This window comes from Equus asinus, chromosome X (assembly GCF_041296235.1).
Source record: "Equus asinus isolate D_3611 breed Donkey chromosome X, EquAss-T2T_v2, whole genome shotgun sequence".
Classification (NCBI taxonomy): Eukaryota; Metazoa; Chordata; class Mammalia; order Perissodactyla; family Equidae; genus Equus; species Equus asinus.
Genome location: NC_091820.1, coordinates 104183498 through 104204994, shown reverse-complemented (window position 1 = coordinate 104204994; position 21497 = coordinate 104183498). Strand labels below are relative to the sequence as shown.

The following is a 21497-nucleotide window of genomic DNA, read 5'->3' as shown; positions in this document are numbered from 1 at the left end:
AAATATCTCAATGTGGCAGTGTGTAGCAGCTGAGCTCTGCTTGCTTTGTGAGTCCTTTTATCCCCATCTGTGAGATGCATGTTAATAGTTTGGTTCCTAGGCTGTCACTACCTTTGCTAGCATTTGGAGCTTCTGTTGTATTTGGTTTCATGTTTTGATTTTCTTTTTTTGTTTTTTTTTTTTTCTTTTCTTTTCTGGCTCAGCAGGAGGGGGGAAAGCAAATCTGACAGATGACCATCTTTTGCTTCAGCCAATGCACCTGGGCAATACAGAAGTTTGGGGTGAATTGCCTGCTGTGAGGGCAAAATGCCCCTTCAGTCAGGGTAGAAATCCAGAACAATGAAAGGTGTGCTTGCTTCTAAAGGTCCCATATGCTGTTCAGGGACTCATTTGGGAATCTTTCAACAATTAAATTATTCCATTAAGAGGTGGGGCTGCATCAGTGGGGAGGGATCGAGCACCTGAAAAAAAAAAAAAGAACAGGATTTTGTGACCAAATGGTACCGGAGGAAAGCAGAGCTAACAACTTGTTAAATAACGGATTTTTCTAATCCTTTTTTTCAGCTTATTTCTTATGAATGTCGGTTAGCTGCACCAGCTTGGTGTGGATAGGGTTTGGTGAATAGCACAAAGACACTGGCTATTCCCTGGAGGCTGTCCCTTTAAAGGAGAATCCTAGTTTATTCTGGGGGGAGGGGATGCACACATTAGAGTAGAAAAAAGGATTTGGAATAAAATTAAAACACTCCCCTTGTAGTCATTTTACTGAGAGGCAAAGATTGCTTCCTAAGCTGGAGATGCTAACCTTGGCTAGCTCCTTCTGTTCTCTTCAAGGAGAATTTTGTCAGGCTATGGATTCATTTACAACTGTTAGTCATGTGGGCATGTGTGAGGAAACAGATGCCAGTTTTAATGTATTTAGCCCGAAGTTACAATTTGATAGGAGCCACTGTCAGTAAGTCTCAAGATTTTAAGCTATTTCAAAATCCCTCCCGCTCCTCTGTTTGGAACAGTGCCAAAAGTGCCTCCTTCCCTATCTCTCACCCCCAACCCCCACAACCGCCAGCACCTCCCTAGCCCCTCCTTCTTCTCTATTAAGATCAATATTCCTGCAGGTCAGGGGCAAGCAGCAGATGGGTCACGGGCTTTTTTCAACGAGTTCTTTTCACAAGCTGCAGATTGCAGATCTGGATCTGGCTAATATTTGAATTCCTTTCTTCTTTTTTTCCTCCTCACTCCTTTTTCTTTGCCTCTTCCCCCTACCCCTTTCTCCAACATTCAGGTCTCTGAGGTTCCACCAAAATATGGAACTTGATTTTGGACATTTTGACGAAAGAGATAAGACATCCAGGAACATGCGAGGCTCACGGATGAATGGGCTGCCTAGCCCCACTCACAGCGCCCACTGTAGCTTCTACCGAACCAGAACCTTGCAGGCACTGAGCAACGAGAAGAAAGCAAAGAAGGTACGTTTCTACCGCAATGGGGACCGCTACTTCAAGGGGATTGTGTACGCTGTGTCCTCTGACCGTTTTCGCAGCTTTGACGCCTTGCTGGCTGACCTGACTCGATCTCTGTCTGACAACATCAACCTGCCTCAGGGAGTGCGTTACATTTACACCATTGATGGATCCAGGAAAATCGGAAGCATGGATGAACTGGAGGAAGGTAATTCAAAGTGGGCGGTGGCCCTTGGGGGGAGGTGGCAGCATTGGTTAGGGTTATATTTCTTGGATTTCATGGGGAGAAATTAGAAAATATATTTGTCAAAACACCAGGTTAATGCTTAGACCTCTGATTCTATAGGCATCAGCAGAGCCGTTAGCCATTACCCTTCATGGCCTTTAGTCTCTGCTGGGGTGAAGTGTAGATGGTAGTGATAATGCATTGTGCTTATCTGCCAGGGTTTACAAAGGAAAATCTGAATTGTGTCATTTACTCTAGATCTTGTTCATAATTAACTCTAAGTAGAACTATGGAGAGAGCATGAAATCATTAGGGGTGTAAAATGAGGAAGGAAGTTAAGTTGGGAGAGAAAATGTTTCACCCAAATATCCTTTGAACTGCTGAGAGACTCTTTGTGAATTGCAACTCATGGAAATATGCACCCTAAAAGCAGGACTCCCTGGACATATTCACAAAGGATTATACTTTTAGGTAAGTGGTCACTGCTCAGCTGTTGCTTCTAAAAAACCCACATCAGGGTGTGTCCCTAAGGCTGAGGTCATTGAGAGAAATACCAAAGAAAGCTGTAGATATGTCTGGTATTTTAATAAAGACTATTCCTATTAGAATAGTAACTGACTAACTGTACCTAAATCCTTTTAGATCCTCTATAGATTTTGGTTTTGCAATTGCATTTTATAACTAGATTGCTGAAAATGCTGACAACCTGTGTACCCACCTGAAAATAGGGAAAAATCCCAGATCTTCCCAAAACTTGCTCAGCCATGAAGTCTTTTTTTTTTGTGGTCATTTAGAAAATAGATCTTGGGACACATTCTTAATATTTTACCTTATCAAATCAATTATATTGAGGGTGCCTCCCTACCCCAACTTTTAAATTGGTGTAACATATGTGATCAGTTTAACCTGACACGATGCTTTAAAGGACAGCCTCAAGGAGTGGTAATAATGAAACTGTTTGCTCCCTAACCTCTCCCCCACTCTCCAGCCCTCCCTCCTCACTTCTTCCATTCCCAGGGCAAAGGTGAGTTTAGAGCAGGCAGATCTCTAGGGAAACTGAGCTATGGAACAGCCGACAAGGAAGGAGAAACAGCATATTAAATGACTTGGTGTGGGAGTGCCCCGCCTCCGCTTCACTGCTTCTAGGTTTCTTGTGTTCCTAGACAAAGGAGCATGAGAGCTTCCCTTGTGTAAGACCACGTTCTCTTAAGTAGCCGCTTTTTCCCCAAGTCAAGTCAAGTGATTTGGGGCCAGTTACTTATAAAAGACTGTCTATACGACTACCAGATCTGGGTCTTGGGGTTCAAGTCCAAGGTTTTTCTACATAGTTGACCTTGAAAAACATTACTAAGGAGGCTTAGATTATTTGATCATGTTCTGGATGGCCAGACACAGGTTAATCCTAGGCTTTTCCTGAACATTGAAGGATTGACCATCCTAGCACATATCTTAAAATAAAGGGGAGTCAGGGAAACATGAAGGGCTTAAATCTGGGTTGAGGGAGCTGTCCAACAGAGTGATCGATAGGGTGTGTGTCTTTTGTCAGTGTAAAATCCACATCTCAGTCAAATTTGAGGGTTTCTGTGTAATAATTTTCACAACAAAAGCACCCTGAATTACCCAATATATCCTCATTTCCACTAGCTTTGGTCTTCTAAAGACCATGATAGACACTACAGCAGAATTCTAAACCAAGTGACATTGTATTCAGAGCAAGGATTAGAATGTTCTTGTGTCTGATAAGAGAGGAGTCATGCACAGATTTTTTTTCCCCAAAATCTATTTCTTAACATGTCTTACTCAAGGACAAGCCCTTGATATTGATTTTCCCCCGTGAATTTGTGTGTGTGTGTGTGTGTATTGCGTGTGTGTGTTGTGATAACCTCAGTTCAATATAGGTAATAAATGTAATTTTGAAGACTGCAGCTTTCTCTTCTCTTGATCCTTTTGAATCCTGCTAGATCGGACTTCTCTCACCTACCACTCTTGGGTGCAATAGTAGTAGTTCCTGGTGAATTCCCAGACCATGTAGAGTGTGAATATGGCTCAGTCGCATTTATTCATGTGTCACCTACAACCACAAGCTGCAGTGGCCCTCAATGCCTTCCCACTCATGAATACTGCCCATTCAGTTAAGAAAATTCTGGGGTATCTCTGGGATAGTATTGAGAAATGTGACCAATTTTCCCACTACCACAGGGCCAGACAGGAAAGGGCACCAGGATGAGAAGGATAAAGATTAAGGGTCTTTTTCTCTCCTATTTTATCCTCTGGAACTACTCATCTATGAATGGAGGACGGAAGTCCCTCACTTTGTTCATTTTTGGGAGAGATTGAATGAAAGATTTAAAATTTTATACACATTGCTTCCAATGAGACTTCAAATATAAAAATAGTTTGGAAAGATCCCTGGGTGAAGAATCGGGGGCATTGGGTTCTAGTCTTAGAGGCAGAAGATTATAATGGGAAAAGAAGTCTTTGCAACCAGATTTGGTTCAAATCCAAGGTCTGCACCTGCTAGCTAATGTGACCTTGGGGAAACAATTTAGACTCCCTGAGCCTCAGTTTTTCATGTGTAAAGTGGGAACAATTGCTTTGAGGACTAAATAATACAATGGATGTGAAGCGTTTGATATTTTGCCTGGCACACAGTAGCACTCAATCAAGGGTAGCTATTATGGTTTGAGTTGTCCTAGTTTATAGCTGGTTAGCTATATAACCACAGGTTTATCCTAACCATCACTGTGACTAATGTTCTCTCTTTTTAAAACACAACTTTATTAAGGTATAGTATGCATATTATAAAATTCACCCATTTAAGTGTACAATTTGATAATTTTTAGAAAATTTACCAAGTGGTGCAACCATGACCATAATCTAATGTTAGACCATTTCCATCATCCCCAAAAGAAACTCTATGCCAATTAGCTGCCACTGCCCATTTCCCCCATTCTCTCCAACCCTAGGCAACAACTAATCTACTTTATGTCTCTACAGATTTGCCTATTATGGACATTTTATCTAAAATGAATCATACACTATGTGCTCTTTTGTGACTGGCTTCTTTCATTTAGAAAAATGTTGTTAAGGTTTATCCATGTTGTACCATGTATCAGCACTTCTTTTCTTTTTACTGAGGAATAATATTCCATTGTATAGATATACCACATTTTGAGTATCTATTATAATATTTTATCTGTAAAATGAGACTAGTAGCACTGGTCTTCTTTATCCATTAGGGTGGTTATGAGGATAAAATTAGATAATAGATATGAAAACACATCAGCAATGTTAATCTACAGCTACAAGGTACTATAATTATTAATGATGTGAAAATAATAATAATAGTAATAATGATGATGCCAGTGAGGGGTTGGAATGGCCAGTGGTTCCCAAACCTGGCTGTCTTTCAGAATCTTTTAGAGCTTTAGAAAAATGTAAATTCCTAGGCCACACCCCAGATCTATTGAATCAGAATCCCCAGGGCTAGGGCTCCAGAATCTATGATTTTATAAATCTCCGCAGGTGATTCTTATGAGCACTTAGACTTGGGAAGTACTGCATTAGGTGATCTTGATGGTCCCCTTTGGCTAACTACGGTGGTGGAAATTCCTAGGAATGTAGAAATCCTTCTTTTCATGTTTTGCTTGGTAGATCTTAAAGGAATAATGGAGCATAGAACGTACTATGTTTCCAAATGGCCACATTATTAAATATTTAGCCTGAAATGAAATGAAATAAAAAGCAATCATTTAATAATCCCTCTGGCCTTGTAGCACTTCTTTGTCTAATGTCTCTAGTCTACTGTCTGCTGCTGGATACTGAAAGTAGCAAGGGGAGAATTTGAGACCAAAGTCAGGTTATTGATGTCAGCTTTCCCACAGCTCCTCGGGAACACCAAGGGTCTTAGTGAAGCCATATAGGACGAGACCCTTATTAGCCGTATTCCAGTGGGTCAATGAATGAAATCTACCAATGACTTATCCTTTTGTCTTGCTTAGTCTTTCATTGTGGAAACTTTCTCCTTGCTATCATATCTTGTCTAAATCTTTGCCCACGTCCTTGTATGTGAGTACCCAGATCAATCTTAAAGATACTCATTTTGAGCATTATTATACCGACCATAAGACAGAATATTTACAATTGTGACAGCCTTGTTGGAAAATCTGAGCTATATGGCAACACTTGCTATGATCCAGTTCCTTTGCTGTGGTTCATTTGTTCCAATGAGATGAAACTACCTTCTCACTAATTTACCCTCCGACTACTAAAGCAAGCATATTGCCAAAGAGGAAGATTTTAAGATACCTGGGTGGGATTCATCATTAATAGGTATGATACTACAATAAAGTACCATTTAATATTTTCCTTCTTGAATGAGGAAGCCCCAGAAAAGAGGAGAAAGCCCAGGCAGAAGTTCTTTTGAGCTAAGAAAATATAAATATGTTTAATGTTTTTAAAAATGGAACCCTCTTGAAAATGAAGGGAGATAGACATTAGATCATCTTGAACCCACAGCTTGTTCCCTTCCTGCCCTTTCAGCTGTGCTTCCATGACTTCATTTCCTTACCTCTTCACCCTGAAGCAGGTTGTCTGTTCCAGCAAATTGTCAGCTTTCTTGGCTCTTTGAAGCCAGCTTTCCTTCTAGGCTTCCAGTGGGTGGGAAATGGCCCCTGGAAGCTGTGGCAAGATGTGAACCCAGCTGTGTTAAGATTCAACACACCTCATCCAGCTCCAAGTGCCAGGCAGCTGGATGTGAAGGAAGCACCGAGCTCTGGCAGCAGACGTAGATATTTGCAAAATCAGAACAAGGAAGCCTTGGTCTAGAGAAGCAGCACATTTGATGTCTTTCCAGTAGTAGAAGTGGAGCGTTCTCACTGGTGGGCACCTATTTCTTTAACATTTAGTTGCATAACAGCTTTGTTAAAGCCTGTTTGGAATGGAAAAGAGAAGAAAATTCTTTCTTGCAGACCTTTAGGACTGGAAAGAACTCAGATGTCATTAGTGCAATACCTTAAATTTACAGATGGAAAAACTGAGACTCAAAGATTAAGTGATTTTCCCAAGGTCACACAGCTCGTAAAATGCCTGGTTGGGATTTGCCTTCAGAGCTGTGTGACTCCCCCAGTCACTGCTCTTAACCACCAAAAATATCCTGCCCTCTGGTGGGGGAGGCTGATAATGAGGGAGGCTACACATGTGTGGTGGTAGGAAGTAGATGGGAAATCTCTGTACCTTTCCCTTAATTTTGCTGTGAACCTAAAACTGCTCTAAAAAGAATAAAGTCTTAAAAGATATATCCTGCCCTCGGTGTGTGTCAGCAGGGCAGCAGTGGTTTTGCTGGGTGTCAGACATAGAACTTCCCCATTTGGCATTTGCAGCAACAGGAAGCCGCCTCTCAACCAGCAGGAAATCTCACCTTTGAGGCATGGGACTAGGGCAGTGCTCATATTATGTAATGATGATAGCTCTGTTCCGAGATGGCTGCCCTTGTTTCTTCCTCTTTTCTTTCCTTCAGCTTCTACTCTTCCTTTTTTCATTTCCTTCCTCTCAACCCCTTCTTCCTCCTTTCCTTCTTTGCTCTTTCCTTGTTGTTTTCTCTCTATTCCTTCTGATTAGGGCCTTAATAATAATGATAGCTGGAATTCATCAAGTGCTAACTATGTACTAGGTTCTGGGCTCAGCACTTCATATCCATCATCTGATGTGTGCCTCACAACAACCTTATGAGGTATGTAATGTTATTATCAATACTTTGCAGAAAAGTAACTGAAGCCAAGGGGGGTAACTTGCCCAAGGACACAGAACTAGTAAATATTGGGGACTCAGTTCTGACTGACATCACATCAGCTGCACTTTTTCCATTACTCCATATTAGGGCCAAAAGGAGAGAGAGTGGAGAGACTAAAACGTACTGTTGGAAGATGCTCAACATAGATTGGACTGAGGGCTGGGTCCTCTGGAAAGTTTTTGGGTGCCATATGATACTATAGCTGTCTGCCATCATGTTCATTTTCATCTGGTGGTGGTTAATCATACTCATAGTTTAGAGGCTTAAGAGGTTTAAGAGATGGAAGCAAAAAAAGTCCAGAGTCCTAATAGGGCTACACAGCTGACTCTCCAGAGGAGAGTGTGGATGAGTGAAATCATAAATATATAGCCTCACACATTTCCACACCACCAGTTGTCTGACAGAGTTTTAAAGTACATGACAAGTTATGGAAAACATCTGACTCAAAGGCAGTGACATCTTGGAAGGTGCCCGTGAATCTGGTGGAGTGCTAAGGCAAGAGGCCATTTCTAGGATGTGGGGGATATTGGCTGTGAATATATGGGCGAACTGAAAAGGCCCCTTCATCCTTTTAAGTCACAAATGAAAGACCCCAGCCTCTAAACACTTGGGTTGGGTTGGATTAGCCAGCAAGGAGACCAGAGAAATTATGGTTTATTTTGGCTGAGGTTTTTGATGCCCCATCCTGGGTGTGTGTGTGTGCACCAAGTCAGGGAGGGTGCTTAGCTTGCCTACAAACCATCCCTTGGTCCCCCTGTCAAGACAGAACACTAGCAGCTTCTGGGACTCAGAGCAGTGTTGGAAGCCATTTTGCATACATTGGAAACCACTTACCCTCCCCCTCCACACACACACATAAATGTCCTCAAAGGAGCCCTAGAGATTCTGACTGAATCTTCTCTCGGCACTGAGAAATTTCTTAATTAACGTGACTTAAAGGATTTGGTGCTACAGCAAAGCAATCAATATTTGCAAAGGGAGTGAATTATCAGCCCAGTGTTTCTGAATGTCTCTGCATGGGTCTCCTGCTGAGACCAAAGGAAGAAGAGCCATCAGACTGTAATTGTGTTTAATGCTTTCTTTGCACTGGCTAGGGTTGATTTATTTATTTATTTATAGTTCTTACTGATGAGTTAAGCCTGATTAAATCACACTGGTTTTCTGCAGCTCAACCTCTGGATGAACTTCTGTATACCTTGAGGCTAATGTGTTTTACTCAACAAATTCAAGCTTTTCCAATACTCTCTCCCCAGGCTGAGCCTACCTCTCTTCCTCTTTTTCCAGTTTCTAGTCCCAGATGTCTAATCCCCTCTTTTTGCCTCTGGCCCCTGCGTTTCTTCCGCTGTATTAGTCATTTCCTCTAGCCCAAGGTAAATGTGAAAATTACACCAGATCCCTCCAATCCATAAATCAGGCTGTATAATGTATTCTCACATCTCCACTTCATTACTTGGCGGCAGCTAAGGGTGAGCACTGGTGAAGACGGCCCTGAATACACAGAATGAGTATGCAGCATTTGGGAAGATGGAAAGATGAGGGGTGGATGGTGGAAACAGAGGAGAGGATTTCTCAAGCAAGAGCTAAGACTTGCAAACACAAGGAATGTTGTGTTGTGTGTGTGTGTATGTGTGTACAGGTTGTAATTCAGACACTTTCTTCACCTGGTATGAGGGGGAGCTGTAGAGGACATAATTATAAACACATATATACATTTACCACACACACTCACGTATTTCACATTTCAATATTACACTGTTTAGCCATATTCTCTGTGCAAAGGACAGTCTGGCTTCTTGGCAAGAATGTACTGTATGCCCAATATACAAGGTTACTTGGGTCACTTTAACTTGAAATAAAAGTGTATTAACTTTGAAAGTTCTCCTGGGTTCATAATATAAAAATGGAGTGGGGCAGTGAGTCCAGGAACAGGACAGGAACATTAAGAAATAGAGTCATGTTAAAAACACTCCATTAATCCCATAGATGTTAACAGACATCCTAGAAATTAACATAAACATTTCAATGCCGATAAAACCCTATCAAGCTTGAGAACCTCACTTGTTAGATTATGCTTAAGTATGTTCGTTGTCCTTAGGACCCTTAGCTTTAAAGGATTTTTCAGCTAGGTATGCATTATAATGAAGAATGTTTGCCTGATTTCTTGTTCTTGAATTTGAATGAGCCAAGTTGTTAGAGATTCCAATGAGAAATTATACCTAAGGTTGGTTATTATCACCATTTCCCCGAAAGTCCAACTCCTAGGTCAGTGTGTATTAATTTGGTTAGAATAGTTCCTATATCTGCTATTAAACTAATCACCACTCATTTTTTCCCTTAGGGGAAAGCTATGTTTGTTCCTCAGACAACTTCTTTAAAAAGGTGGAATACACCAAGAATGTCAATCCTAACTGGTCTGTCAATGTGAAGACATCTGCCAATATGAAAGCCCCCCAGTCCCTGGCTAGCAGCAACAGTGCCCAGGCCAGGGAAAACAAGGACTTTGTGCGTCCCAAGCTGGTAACCATCATCCGCAGTGGGGTGAAGCCTCGGAAAGCTGTGCGTGTGCTTCTGAACAAGAAGACAGCCCACTCTTTTGAGCAAGTCCTCACTGACATCACTGAAGCCATCAAACTAGAGACCGGGGTTGTCAAAAAACTCTACACTCTGGATGGAAAACAGGTAGGTACTTTTTTTCTTCAAAGTATTCTTTTTCTCGTTTGTTTTAAATCCTTATACCGTCGGCATCATTTCTGATTGGGAGACTCTCTCTCCATCTCTCATCATCCCTAATTGATATTTTATGTCTCATTTGGAAGAAAGGTCTTTTCAGCAGACAAAGAAATGGACCAGCAGTCTGAGGCTTTGAAATTCAATCTGCTTCTGACTGGCCAAGTAAAGTGGTCACTTAGCTTTCTTATCTGCTAAGAAAAGATGTGTTAGAATGTAGGTCCTACACATTCTTATGAATGTGAATTTAGCTATTACATGATGCAACTTTATTCAATGCATATGACTGGAAATAAAATTTCTCCACTCATTTCTTCTTAGATACCCTCATGTTTATATTCAGCATTCATTCTGATGAAAAGAGATTGAAGTGACCCTAACATTCTGTGAAAGGAGTCAGATATGAAGGAACCACTGAAGTCTCTGGTTTTTTGTCTTTCCTTCACACTAGACCACATTTTTTTTCTCTCTTCCTTTTCCATGTGACATAGCTGTCTTAATTTGGTTTCACTGATAGTTTGTGTGAGAAAGGGACTATTTCAGAATCCTAAAATTAGCCCAAGAAAGATGCTGCCATCTGTTCCCCTCCAAATCAGGTTCTTCATGTCATTGGTTATGCTGCTAAAGTGCCACCTATATTAATATCTGGGAAAGAATGCAGCCAGGCGTCTCCATCAGACAGATGCACCATTCTCTTGAGCATAGGGAGCTGTAAATATATGACAAAAAATTTTCCAGGGGAATTGGAAGAATAGCTGGTTCTACTGGTTCTCAAGAGAATCCTGGTCCCTCATCAGAGAAGACAAGTGTGGATTATTACCAGTCCATACTTTCTATCCCTTAAAATACTTTTGGTGTTTGAACAACTATATAGATTCTAAAAAAGCAGATTCACTGCACATCAGAATGACTGATGAGTGTTCGTATGCAGAACTGTGCCTCCTCCCATAATTTCTGATATATACTGTGTGCTATAAGGGTTTAAGTTTCGGGCAAAATTCACTCATTTATGTGGCAATTTTGATAAATTTGCAGCTTCTATCTGTGTCCCCATCATTTGGTGATCTGAGACATCTGGAGGCATTGTTGTATGTGATTTATGTTTGTTGTACCAAAGCAATGGGTTACCTGTAATGTTGGGGAAAGGTACAACTCCCAAGCATCTGTCTAGGAATATCTCTTTTCTGAGGACCAAGTATATAATAAACAGGAGCTGCCCAGGAACAGGCTTAGTCACTGGAAACCTCATCTCGGAGAAGTAGGACCTAAGAATTTTAGAATCATTGGATGTTAGAGTGGAGAGTGACCTTAGACGCCATGACATTTAATCTCCCATGTAATGCAGAGATAGCCTCTACAATCATTTTGTAAGACAGCCTATTCTACTGTTCAACAGCTGTGAGTTTTAGAAAGATTTTCCTTATATTGGGCATAAGTTTTTCTCCTTATATTTTCAGCCTCTTGAAGTAATACAGGGCAGATACAAATCAAGGACATAAGACTAGGGTTCAGAAGACCTGGTTTTTAGTCTTGATATTGCCACTTACCATGTGACCTTGGGCTAATCACTTAACTATCCTGAGCCTCACACTTCTCTGTACAAAGAGGCTGAGCACACCTGCCCCATCCGTGCTCACAGGGTTCTCATGAGGATCAAAGGAAATAAAGGATATAAAAGCACTCTGTAAATCAAAACACGTGACATCAATATGTAAGCATACAATTCATCAAATGAGATAAAATATGTAAATTTAAAGACAATTTGCATAAATATTAATAAATGTTAGCTCTCTTCCCCCTACCTCCATCATTTCCAACATTTTGTGGAGATATACCATACCTTGGCATTCTGTGATTGCTCCTAATAAAGCAACACCTTCACCTCCTAGCTAAGCAAGCTCCAGTCCAGTGATGGGTGGATTTTCGTCCTACAGCAGGCCACACAGAGCGACAAGCAATCTCCAGCTCCTTCAAGCATCAGCTCCTTATTTCTTTGAGGAACACATTATGAAATGCCAGTCTATGATATGGTGTGTGTACAGAAACATCAGGGAACAGTGCTCAAGGGAGCAGAACAATGCCTTATCAGGCATCAGTGCATCTCTATATATTGTTCTTTCTCTTTAAAATGTCTCCCTCTGCCTACGCTGACCCCTGGGGGTCATTTTTTAAGGCCTGGTTCAAATGTCCTTTTGTCTGGGAAAACTTCTCTGCCTCCACTATTCCACTATACAAAGTAAAGCAACCTTAACCTTTTTGTGTTTTTAAATGCTCAGCTCCTGATACATTGTGGATGCACTACATTTGTTGATTGAATGAACTAACATTAAGAGATTCTCACATGGCCCAGGTAGATGTTCTGACATGTTCCAAAAAACCCTCTACTTTCAATGCCCCAGACACTACCCTTAGGTCTATCAGAAGAGATGGGGGCTTCCAAAGTAATGCATATACCACCTAGGCAACACCTATTCATTACTTACTTGGAAGTCATTGAGGGCATACTTTTAAAGCAATAATTCCCAAAGTATATTCTAAGAACTGTCCCCATCTCCCCATCCCCAAAAGCTTTTCAGAAAAGGATTCTATGGGCAAGTGATATGGTGACATGCTGCAAATATATGCCTTTCTTAGAGATTCGTGGTGCTCTTTGGCACATTAAATGTTCTGAGAAGTCCTGCAGAAAGGAAACTCATTTAATTTAGACCCAGGATTTCCCAATCTTACCTCAGTGGTAAGACTGGTATGCATGGGGTAATCCACAAATCAGACATTGTTGTGTGGTTACAGCAAGGACATTGAATAGCAAAATTTGGGGGTGCATGGACAAACCTACTAATTACAAAATAGGTGCTGAGTATACTCAAAGTTGGTGCCCAACTCAAAATTTTGGAGCCCAGTGCATTTTCCAATTCTAGTGATGAGAGCTCTAACCTTAACACCTGTCAGTCACTTAGATTACTGGTGGGTATTCTTACTACTTGGGAATATGATCTTCCTCTGTGCAGGCTGAAGGCACATGTGTTGCAATGGCTTGGACTTGCTTGGATGAGATTCCATGCCTATCTTTGGCTAAACGTGGTCCCAGGAAGAAAGGACAAAATTTGGTCAAGGCTATTTGTTATGGAACGTTTTAATCATGAAATCAAAGCCATCGCTTGGTTTCAGTCTTGCTCTAACTAGATCCCCAATAGTGGTTTTCTCCCTCTTTGTTTAAATAAGGATCAGTTAAAACAGACCAGTTGATTATACCAGATTTTTTGTTGCTTCTGTTCGTGTGTGTACCATTTGACTAATTGGCTTATGCTGATTGACAAGCAGTCTGCAGACATGGCTCTCATCTCTTTCTCTCTTTTTATTTTGTTTGGATGTGCTTTTGGAGCCCTTGATTCTTTAGGGTTTAAGCTTTGCCAGTATCGAAGACCAATTTCCTGACCTCTTGCCTCTGAGATATTTGTGGTCTGTATAGACAGGAAAGCTAACCATCAGTGGTAGGAAGGGGTCCCAATTTATTTCTCACCTCAGTAAGAGATTGCTAATGGAATAAGGAATAGTTGATAGGGCCCTGGCTACTCCTACTGGCTGTAATGGATTTTTGGAGGGTCAAGAAAAACATGATGAAGGGTGATATGATGATGCATATTAGTTCACTCTCAGGTGAGCTTGTTCTTTTGATTTCCTGGCAGCTGTAGTGGTTCTGGTGTGCTGACAAAATTATGCAACTATTAATTTCTATAATTAAGCCACACTTTGACCTTTATGCATAAAGGTCATGGATGCATTAAAACTGGAACCCAAATTTCTGGTTCACTTAGTAGTGGCTCAGTAGATACATGGTCTAGCCTTAAATTCATTTCTGTGAAGCACAGAACATGGTGCTTCTGTTAGAGATGCAGAGCTTTAGTAATAGACTTCCAGCTTTTTTGGCATCTTACACAGGGTGCAGCTGGTCCTCACGCTATCCATTTTCATGCAACACATTAGCATCTCTAGTCTTGGTTTTGTCCACATTCAGGGTCTGTGTAGTCAAAGATTCACTATTGCCTCAAGGTACATGCCTAAGCATTTGTGTTAGCTTTGTTAGACCAATTTCCAATTGGATGAATTTATTTAGTGTTTCTCTCTATATATTGCTAGTACCAACTACTTGGACCAGGAATTCTAGGTCCCAGAATAACAGAAACGAGGTTTAAGCCGATCCCAACATTATTCATAGCCTTAGAAGCTAGACCAGGAGTTTTAAGAAATGTTTTGAACCATAAGATGGTGGAATAAGAAAATGAGAGCACAAAGGATGTTTGAACTACTACTAAGTATTCTAGGAAAAACTTGCCCCTTCCATATTGCTTTACTAAATAACCGGGTGCTGCAAGCACAAAGGCAATTGTAGGAAGCACAGAAACACGAGTTGGATTTAACCTTGGAAATGTTGAGTGCATTTTCCAAGGTGGATGTGTCTTTACTTGGCCTGTGTAGCCATTTTTCTCTCCCCCCCATCATCTCTGCCCACTCCAGCCACATCTGATTTTATTTATACTCCCTGGCCTCCAGCTCTCCCAGAGACAACCTCTCTCTCCTCCTAGTGTCATGACCCTATCAGTCAATGTTGGGTTCAATAGATAAGGACACGTGGCCATAAATTATGCCCCAAGAGGGAAGTCATTTATCATTGACCTTCACTTAAGAAAATCAAGGTTGGAAAGGTGGTTTTTGTATTGCCAAAAGTTTCCCCTCCCCAACCTTCCACAGAATTGCTTCCTTGAGACAGGTTTTGAGAGGATTGGCTTCAGCATGAAGTAGCAAAGAGCAAAGATGAGAAGCCAGGCTGGACTCTGTGAAAGGAGACAGTTTGCAAACTATCTTGCCACATGTAGTATATATTTCAAGAATCTTTACACTGAGCTAGATTTTATACTGTAAAAGAGGGCTTATGATAGAAGTGGCCAAACATCAAATATACTGTCCTTCTGCAAAGAAAGTACCAGGTGTAACCTGATGATTAGTTATTTCTTCGGTAATTTATCCTTTTAGAGTTGGTGAGATGCTCCTGGCTCTGAGAAGTGATAGAGGTGGGGCTTGGACGTTTCAGTCAAGAGTTTTGGCATAGTATTCCAGTCTCCTACGCTGACCAGTCTGTCAATATCCAACATTCAGTCATATAGGAAGAGCCCTAGAATGGGATTCAGAGACCTGAGTTCTAGTCTTCACATTGTCCTCCATTAGCTATGTGATATGGGGCCAATCACATCTCTTCTCTGGGCCTTAGTTTTTGAGATAAGTACATGACCTTTAAGAGTACTTCTAGCTCAGTGATAGCGGAGTATTCATGTCACAGTGTTGCTTCTGTCTAGATATTTTTTACCAAGCCACTACTCTTGGTGTCCTCTGCCTCTCTATTCTCCTAGGATCTCCAACATGATGTAGTCCTTACCTTGGCGGATACATTGTTTTCTAGGATAGTCCCTAAATGATATTTGTACAGTTCTTATAGTCAGATTGTTCTTGCTGCCTGTGATGATGTGACCAAAGAATATTTTTAAATTTGCAATTTTGATTTGGCCTCCTTTTCTTTCCGGTGTGGATGGTGTGAGGAGTAGAGGGTAGAGGGATCACAAACAAAGCAAGGGAAAAGCCAGCCTGCTAAAATTGTGACAAGCATTTGATAGTGCCATTATTAAGGCGTCTACACAATGGTGGTTTTATTTTCTGTGCTGGGAAGACCCTTTGCCCCCTGAGGGAGGTTAGCGTCAGCACTATTTCTCGAGCAAGCTGCAGAGGATCATCAAGTGGGGGTTGATCCAGGGATGCAGGCTGTTCCATTACCGACAACTGAAGTAACCAGCCTCTTGTTCTTAGTTCTCTATGTTCGTCTTTCTCATTATTGTCATTGTCTCAAAGTGGCAGAAAAAGCATTGTCTCTTAATACAGTTGTTAAAATAGCTTTATTGAGATATAATCCCTGTACCATACAATTCACCCATTTTAAGTATACAATTCAATGGCTTTTAGTATATTCACTGAGTTGTGCATCCATAACCACAATCAGTTTTAGAACATTTTCATCACCACAAAAAAAAACCCCACTGTTTAGATATCATGTTCCTGTCCCCTAATCCCCCCATCCCTAGGCAATCACTTATCTACTTTCTGTTTCTATAGATTTGCCCATTATGGACATTGTATGTGAATGGAATCATACAATATGTGATCCATTGTGGCTGGCTTCTTTACTTAGCATGTTTTCAAGGTTCATCATGTTGTGGCAGAGCAGTACTTCATTCCTTTTTATGCTGAATAACATTCCATTGTACAAATACATCACATTTTATTAATTCATCAGTTGATGGGCATTTGGATTATTTCCACTTTTTGGCTGTTATGAGTTATGCTGCTATGAACATTCATGTACAGATTTTTATGTGGACATAACATAATTTATCTTGGGTAAATACCTAGGAATAGTATTGCTGGGTTGTATGGTATGTATGTGTTTAAAATTTGAAGAAACGGTCAAATTGTTTTCTAAAATGGCAACACCATTTTACATCCCTACCAGCAATGTATGAGAATTCCAGTTTCTCTATATCCTTGCTAACATGTGTTATTGTCTATCTTTTTGTTTGGATCATCCTAGTGGGTGTGAGGTGGTATCTCACTGTGGTTTTTATTTGCATTTCCCTAATAACTAATGATATCTAATGTATTTTTACATGTTTATTGGACATTTGTATATCTTCTTTGGAAAAATGTCTATTTAGATCCTTTGCCCTTTTTTTTTTTTTTTTGCTGAAGAAGATTCGTCCTGAGCTAACATCTGTATCAATCTTCCTCTATTTTTTAGTGTGTGGGCTGCCAGCACAGCATGGCTGCTAACAGAGTGGTGTAGGTCCACACCCGGGAACTGAACCTGGGCTGCTGAAGTAGAGCACGCTGGACTTAACCACTAGGCAATGGGGCTGGCTGACCCATTTTTTAAATTGAGTTATTTGTCTTCTTATTATTGAGTTATAAGAGTTCTTTATATATTCTGGATACAAGTCTATTGTCACATATTTGATTTGCAAATATTTTCTCCTAGTGTGTAACATCTTTTTGTCTGCTTAATGGCTGTCTTAAGTTTTTGAGAGCAAAATTTTGTCATTTTGATGAAGTCTAATTTCTCAATTTTTCTTTTAAGCATTATGCATTGGTATCATATCTAAGAACTCTTTACCTAAACCAAGGTCCCCCAATTTTCTCCCATGTTTTCTTGCAGAAGTTTTAACATTTTATCTCTTTCATTTAGGTATCTGATCCATTTTGAGTTAATTTTTGTGTGGTGTGAGGTAAGGCTCAAGGTGCTTTTTGTGAGCGGGCAGCAAATATATATCCAATTTTTTCCAGCACCATTTGTTGAAAAGATAAGACAGGTTTTTAAAAATTTGAGTTTAATCTGACACTTCGAAATAGCAGTGGCCCATATCCTCATATCCAGGGGGTACCTTGGCATCAAAAGTTAGCAGCCAAATGCTTTGAAGTTTTGTAGAACTTCCAAGAACTGCGGGTGTGAACTAACAGCACAGAAGTTTCTCCTATATGATGCTCTGAAATAGTAACTCACTCCAAGGCTACAGCAGTGAGGTTGGTTAAGCCTCACTAAGTAGGGAAAAAAAAGAGGACATGATAAGAGAAGTTAAAAGGAACTATTGTTCCTTGGCAGTGACCCTCATGCTCTAGACGCCTGAAGTTCTCACCCTAGACCCATCCAAACTTGCTTGTCCCGTGTCCTATCCCTTCACAGTGGTGCTAAGCAGGACTGGGGCAGGAGAGAAGGGAGATGCCCACAATTGCTCAATTACTTTTTTTGGTAATAGCTTAATTGAGATATAATTCATATACCATATACTTCACCCGATTCAAAGTGTACAATTCAATGATTTATAATGTATTCATAAATATGTATAACCATCATCACAATTTTCAAACATTTTCATCATCTCAAAAAGAAATCCCACACCTTTTAGCTACCACTCTCCTATGCCCCGTTCCCCCTAGATATTAGCAACGACTACTCTACTTTCTGTGTGTATAGATTTGCCTTTTCTGGACATTTCACATAAATGAATCATACAATATGTGGTCTTTCATGACTGGCTTCCTTCACATAGCATAATGTTTTTAAGACTCATCCATCTTGTAGTATGTATTTGGACTTTATTCCTTTATATGGATGAATAGTGTTCCATTGTATGGATATACCACCCTTTATTTATCCATTCATTGGTTGATGGACATTTGAGTTGTTTTCATCTTTTGGCTATTATTAATACTGCTGCTATAAACATTTGTGTGTAAGTTTTTGTGTGGACATATATTTTCATTTATCTCAAGTATATACCTAGTAATAGAATTATTGGGTGTTGGGGTTTCTCCTGTCCCCTAACCACCTAACGCACATTCCTAAAACATATACTCCAAGGGATGCTCCAAACAAACAAATTTGCATTCTTTTTTCTGTGTAGAGATTTGGCCCAGAGTTCTTGCCTAAACAATATAGAAGGAAACATGAAAGTCCTTTTGAATAACTTTTCTTAAAGCTAGAGAAAATACAAAGAAGCCATTTTCTTCTTTTTATCTTAATCCTACCATGGCCCTTCTAACTCTCCAGAATCAAAGATGCTTTCTAAACATAAGGGACTTCTAGTAGAAAGAGAGAAATCACCAAAGTTCCTTAATTCTAAAAAGGTGTACCAAAAGGGATTTCCAGAACCTCAGTCCATCTATTTTTCCTAGGTTTAGAATACTCTTATTGTTGATACCACAGACTTTACCGTCTCCAGGTCTTGTGATATTAGCTCCTGAGAAAAAAAGAGTTTGGGTGTAGGGAGCCACAGCAGTTCTGTATTATTAGCCTAGAGGTCTTTAACCAGGGCAATTTTGCCCCCCAGGGGGGATTTGGCAACGTCTAGAGAAATTTTTGGTTGTCATGAAAGGGGGTGAGAGGTGCTACTGACATCTGGTTGGTAGAGGACAGGGATGCTGCTAAACGTCTTGCAGTGCACAGAACTGCCCCCCACGATGAAGAATTATCTGACCCAAAGTGTCAGTAGTGCTATGATTCAGAAACCCTGCATTACAGGATGAAGTGCAAGGCAGACATGGCAGATGATGGAGCTAAGAGGCAAGGGCAAGATGTAGGAACAACCTTGTAAACTATGTGAAGGAGCTTGCATGCTATCCTGTTGGGATAGAAGCCCCTGAAGGATTTTAAGCAGAGGAACAACACGATCAGATTTGCAGTTTGAGTAGCTCGCTCTGTTTTGGATTTGAGGAGGACAAAACCAGTAGGTAGGCCAGATAGGAAGCAGTGTGGTAGTACAGGAAGGAGAATAGAAGGATCTAAACCCGGGCTGTGGTAGTGGACATAGAAAATGAGAAAACAGATTCAAGAAATATTTGGGAGTAGAAATTGGAGAGCTTAGTCATTATTTGAATTTGGGGGTGTATTAGTTTTCTACTGCTGTGTAATAAATTACCAGAAATGTAGCAGCTTGGAACATCCATTTATTATCTCACTGTTCTGTAGGTCAGAGTTAAAGCAGACTTGACTGGGTTCTCTGTTTAGGGTTTCACAAAGCTAAAGTCAAGGTGTCAGACAGGCTACGCTCTTGTCTGGAGGCTCTGGGAATGAATCCAGTTCGAGGCTCATTCAAGTTTCGGGCAGAATTCAGTTCCTTGGACTTGTAGGTCTGAGGTCACCATTTCCTTGCTTATTGTCAGCTGGGAGCCATTTTCAGCTTCTAGAGGCTACCCACATCCTTCTCACATGGATCTCTTCATCTTCAAGCCAAAAGGGTACATCAAATCCTTTTTATGCTTGGAATCCCTCTAACTTCCCCTTCTGCCACTAGTCAGGGTAAACTCTCTGCTTTTAAAGGGCTCGTTTTTTTAGATCTCCTGTTTGATTAACCCAAAGTCAACTGATTATCAACCTTAATTACATCTGAAAATTCCCCTTTTGCCGTATAATATAATGCAATCATAGGAATGACATATCATATTCACAAGTTCCTACCACACTCAAGGGGAGGAGATTATACTAGGGCATGGGTTATTAGAATTTTGCCTAACACAGGTGAGAGAGTGGGAGGATTCAGGTGGCTCAGGTTTATGGCTGAAGTATGTGGGTGATTGATAGGGCCATTCACTGAGGTTGAAAAAATCTATGGCAAGAAGCAGAGTTATATATTAAACTTGAGGTACCTTGCTACATCTAAGTGAAGTCTCCAGAAGGTGGTGGTGTATATAGGTCTGGAACTCAAGAGAGAGGTCCGGGCTGGAGATACAGATTTGGGCGTAATCTGCAAACAGGGGTAGTTAAAATCAGACAGGTAGATGAACTCGCCAAGGGTTCATGTGAAAAGTTGCTCCACGAAAAGACCATGGGGGATGTTTGCATTAAAAGGCTGGTAGGAGGAAGAGCCCAGGAATTGTTAGAGAGAACCATAGAGAACTAGATGAAGATGTGTCTAGAGAGGCGAAGAGAATTCTTTTGAGGCAGAAGTGTGCAGCTGTGTCAAATGTGGCACACAGGGTCTGTTTCAGATGAAGATTTAGGATAGTAAATCAGTCAAATCCAGGTGATTTAAATAGTCATTATTACTGGGAACAGGAGGCAAAATTCTCTAGCAAATTGGAGGGCAGGGGCTGGCTCAGGAAGACGCTCAAAGGCAATTAGGCAGATGGAGTCATGACTGGGTCAGGCTATGGGCTTTGTTTCTTGGCAGCTCCCCATGCTCCAGATCAATCACAACTTGCCTGTCCAGTGTCCCATTTTCCTAGGGCTTTACTCTCTGTAAGCTCTTGTGTTATACATGGTTGCTAAAATGCCCTTCTGATATAACTTATATCATGCATATATTTTAATATGCAGAGCTAGCCCTTTGTCCAATTTGTGTTCTGTCTTACCTTATAACTTAAAGCCCTATCCCCAGATAAGTCAGACCTTTTTTGGATCTGATTTTCTCAGAGCTGTAATCTCAGCTCATGGATTCAGTTGGTAAGGCTCCAACAAATCAATCCTCATTATAATGTTAGCTCCTATCAGTTTAGAGCACATTTCCCAAATTGTGTTATACGTAATACTAGCCTGATCAAATGTTCTTTGGTCAAATAAATTTAGTAACATGGCATAGCACATTCCCCTCTTGAAAAAAAAGACTCCAATGAGCCCTTTGCAAAGAAACCTGCTTGATTTTCCTTAATCCAGTGTTCCCCAAACTTGCTTGAACACCAAAACTTTAAAAAAAAAACC

General features: G+C 40.7%; 1 protein-coding gene across 4 annotated transcripts in view; it reads left to right on the top strand.

Moving 5' to 3' along the window:
* Positions 1–21497, top strand: part of DCX (doublecortin) — a 363420-nt gene that overhangs the window by 251983 nt on the left and 89940 nt on the right. For all 4 annotated transcript variants that reach the window (XM_070503023.1, XM_070503022.1, XM_070503024.1 and 1 more), the window contains 2 exons: positions 1283–1668; positions 9816–10156. In XM_070503023.1, coding sequence (XP_070359124.1) covers positions 1283–1668; positions 9816–10156 — 727 coding nt within the window. The remainder of the gene's footprint in view (positions 1–1282; positions 1669–9815; positions 10157–21497) is intronic.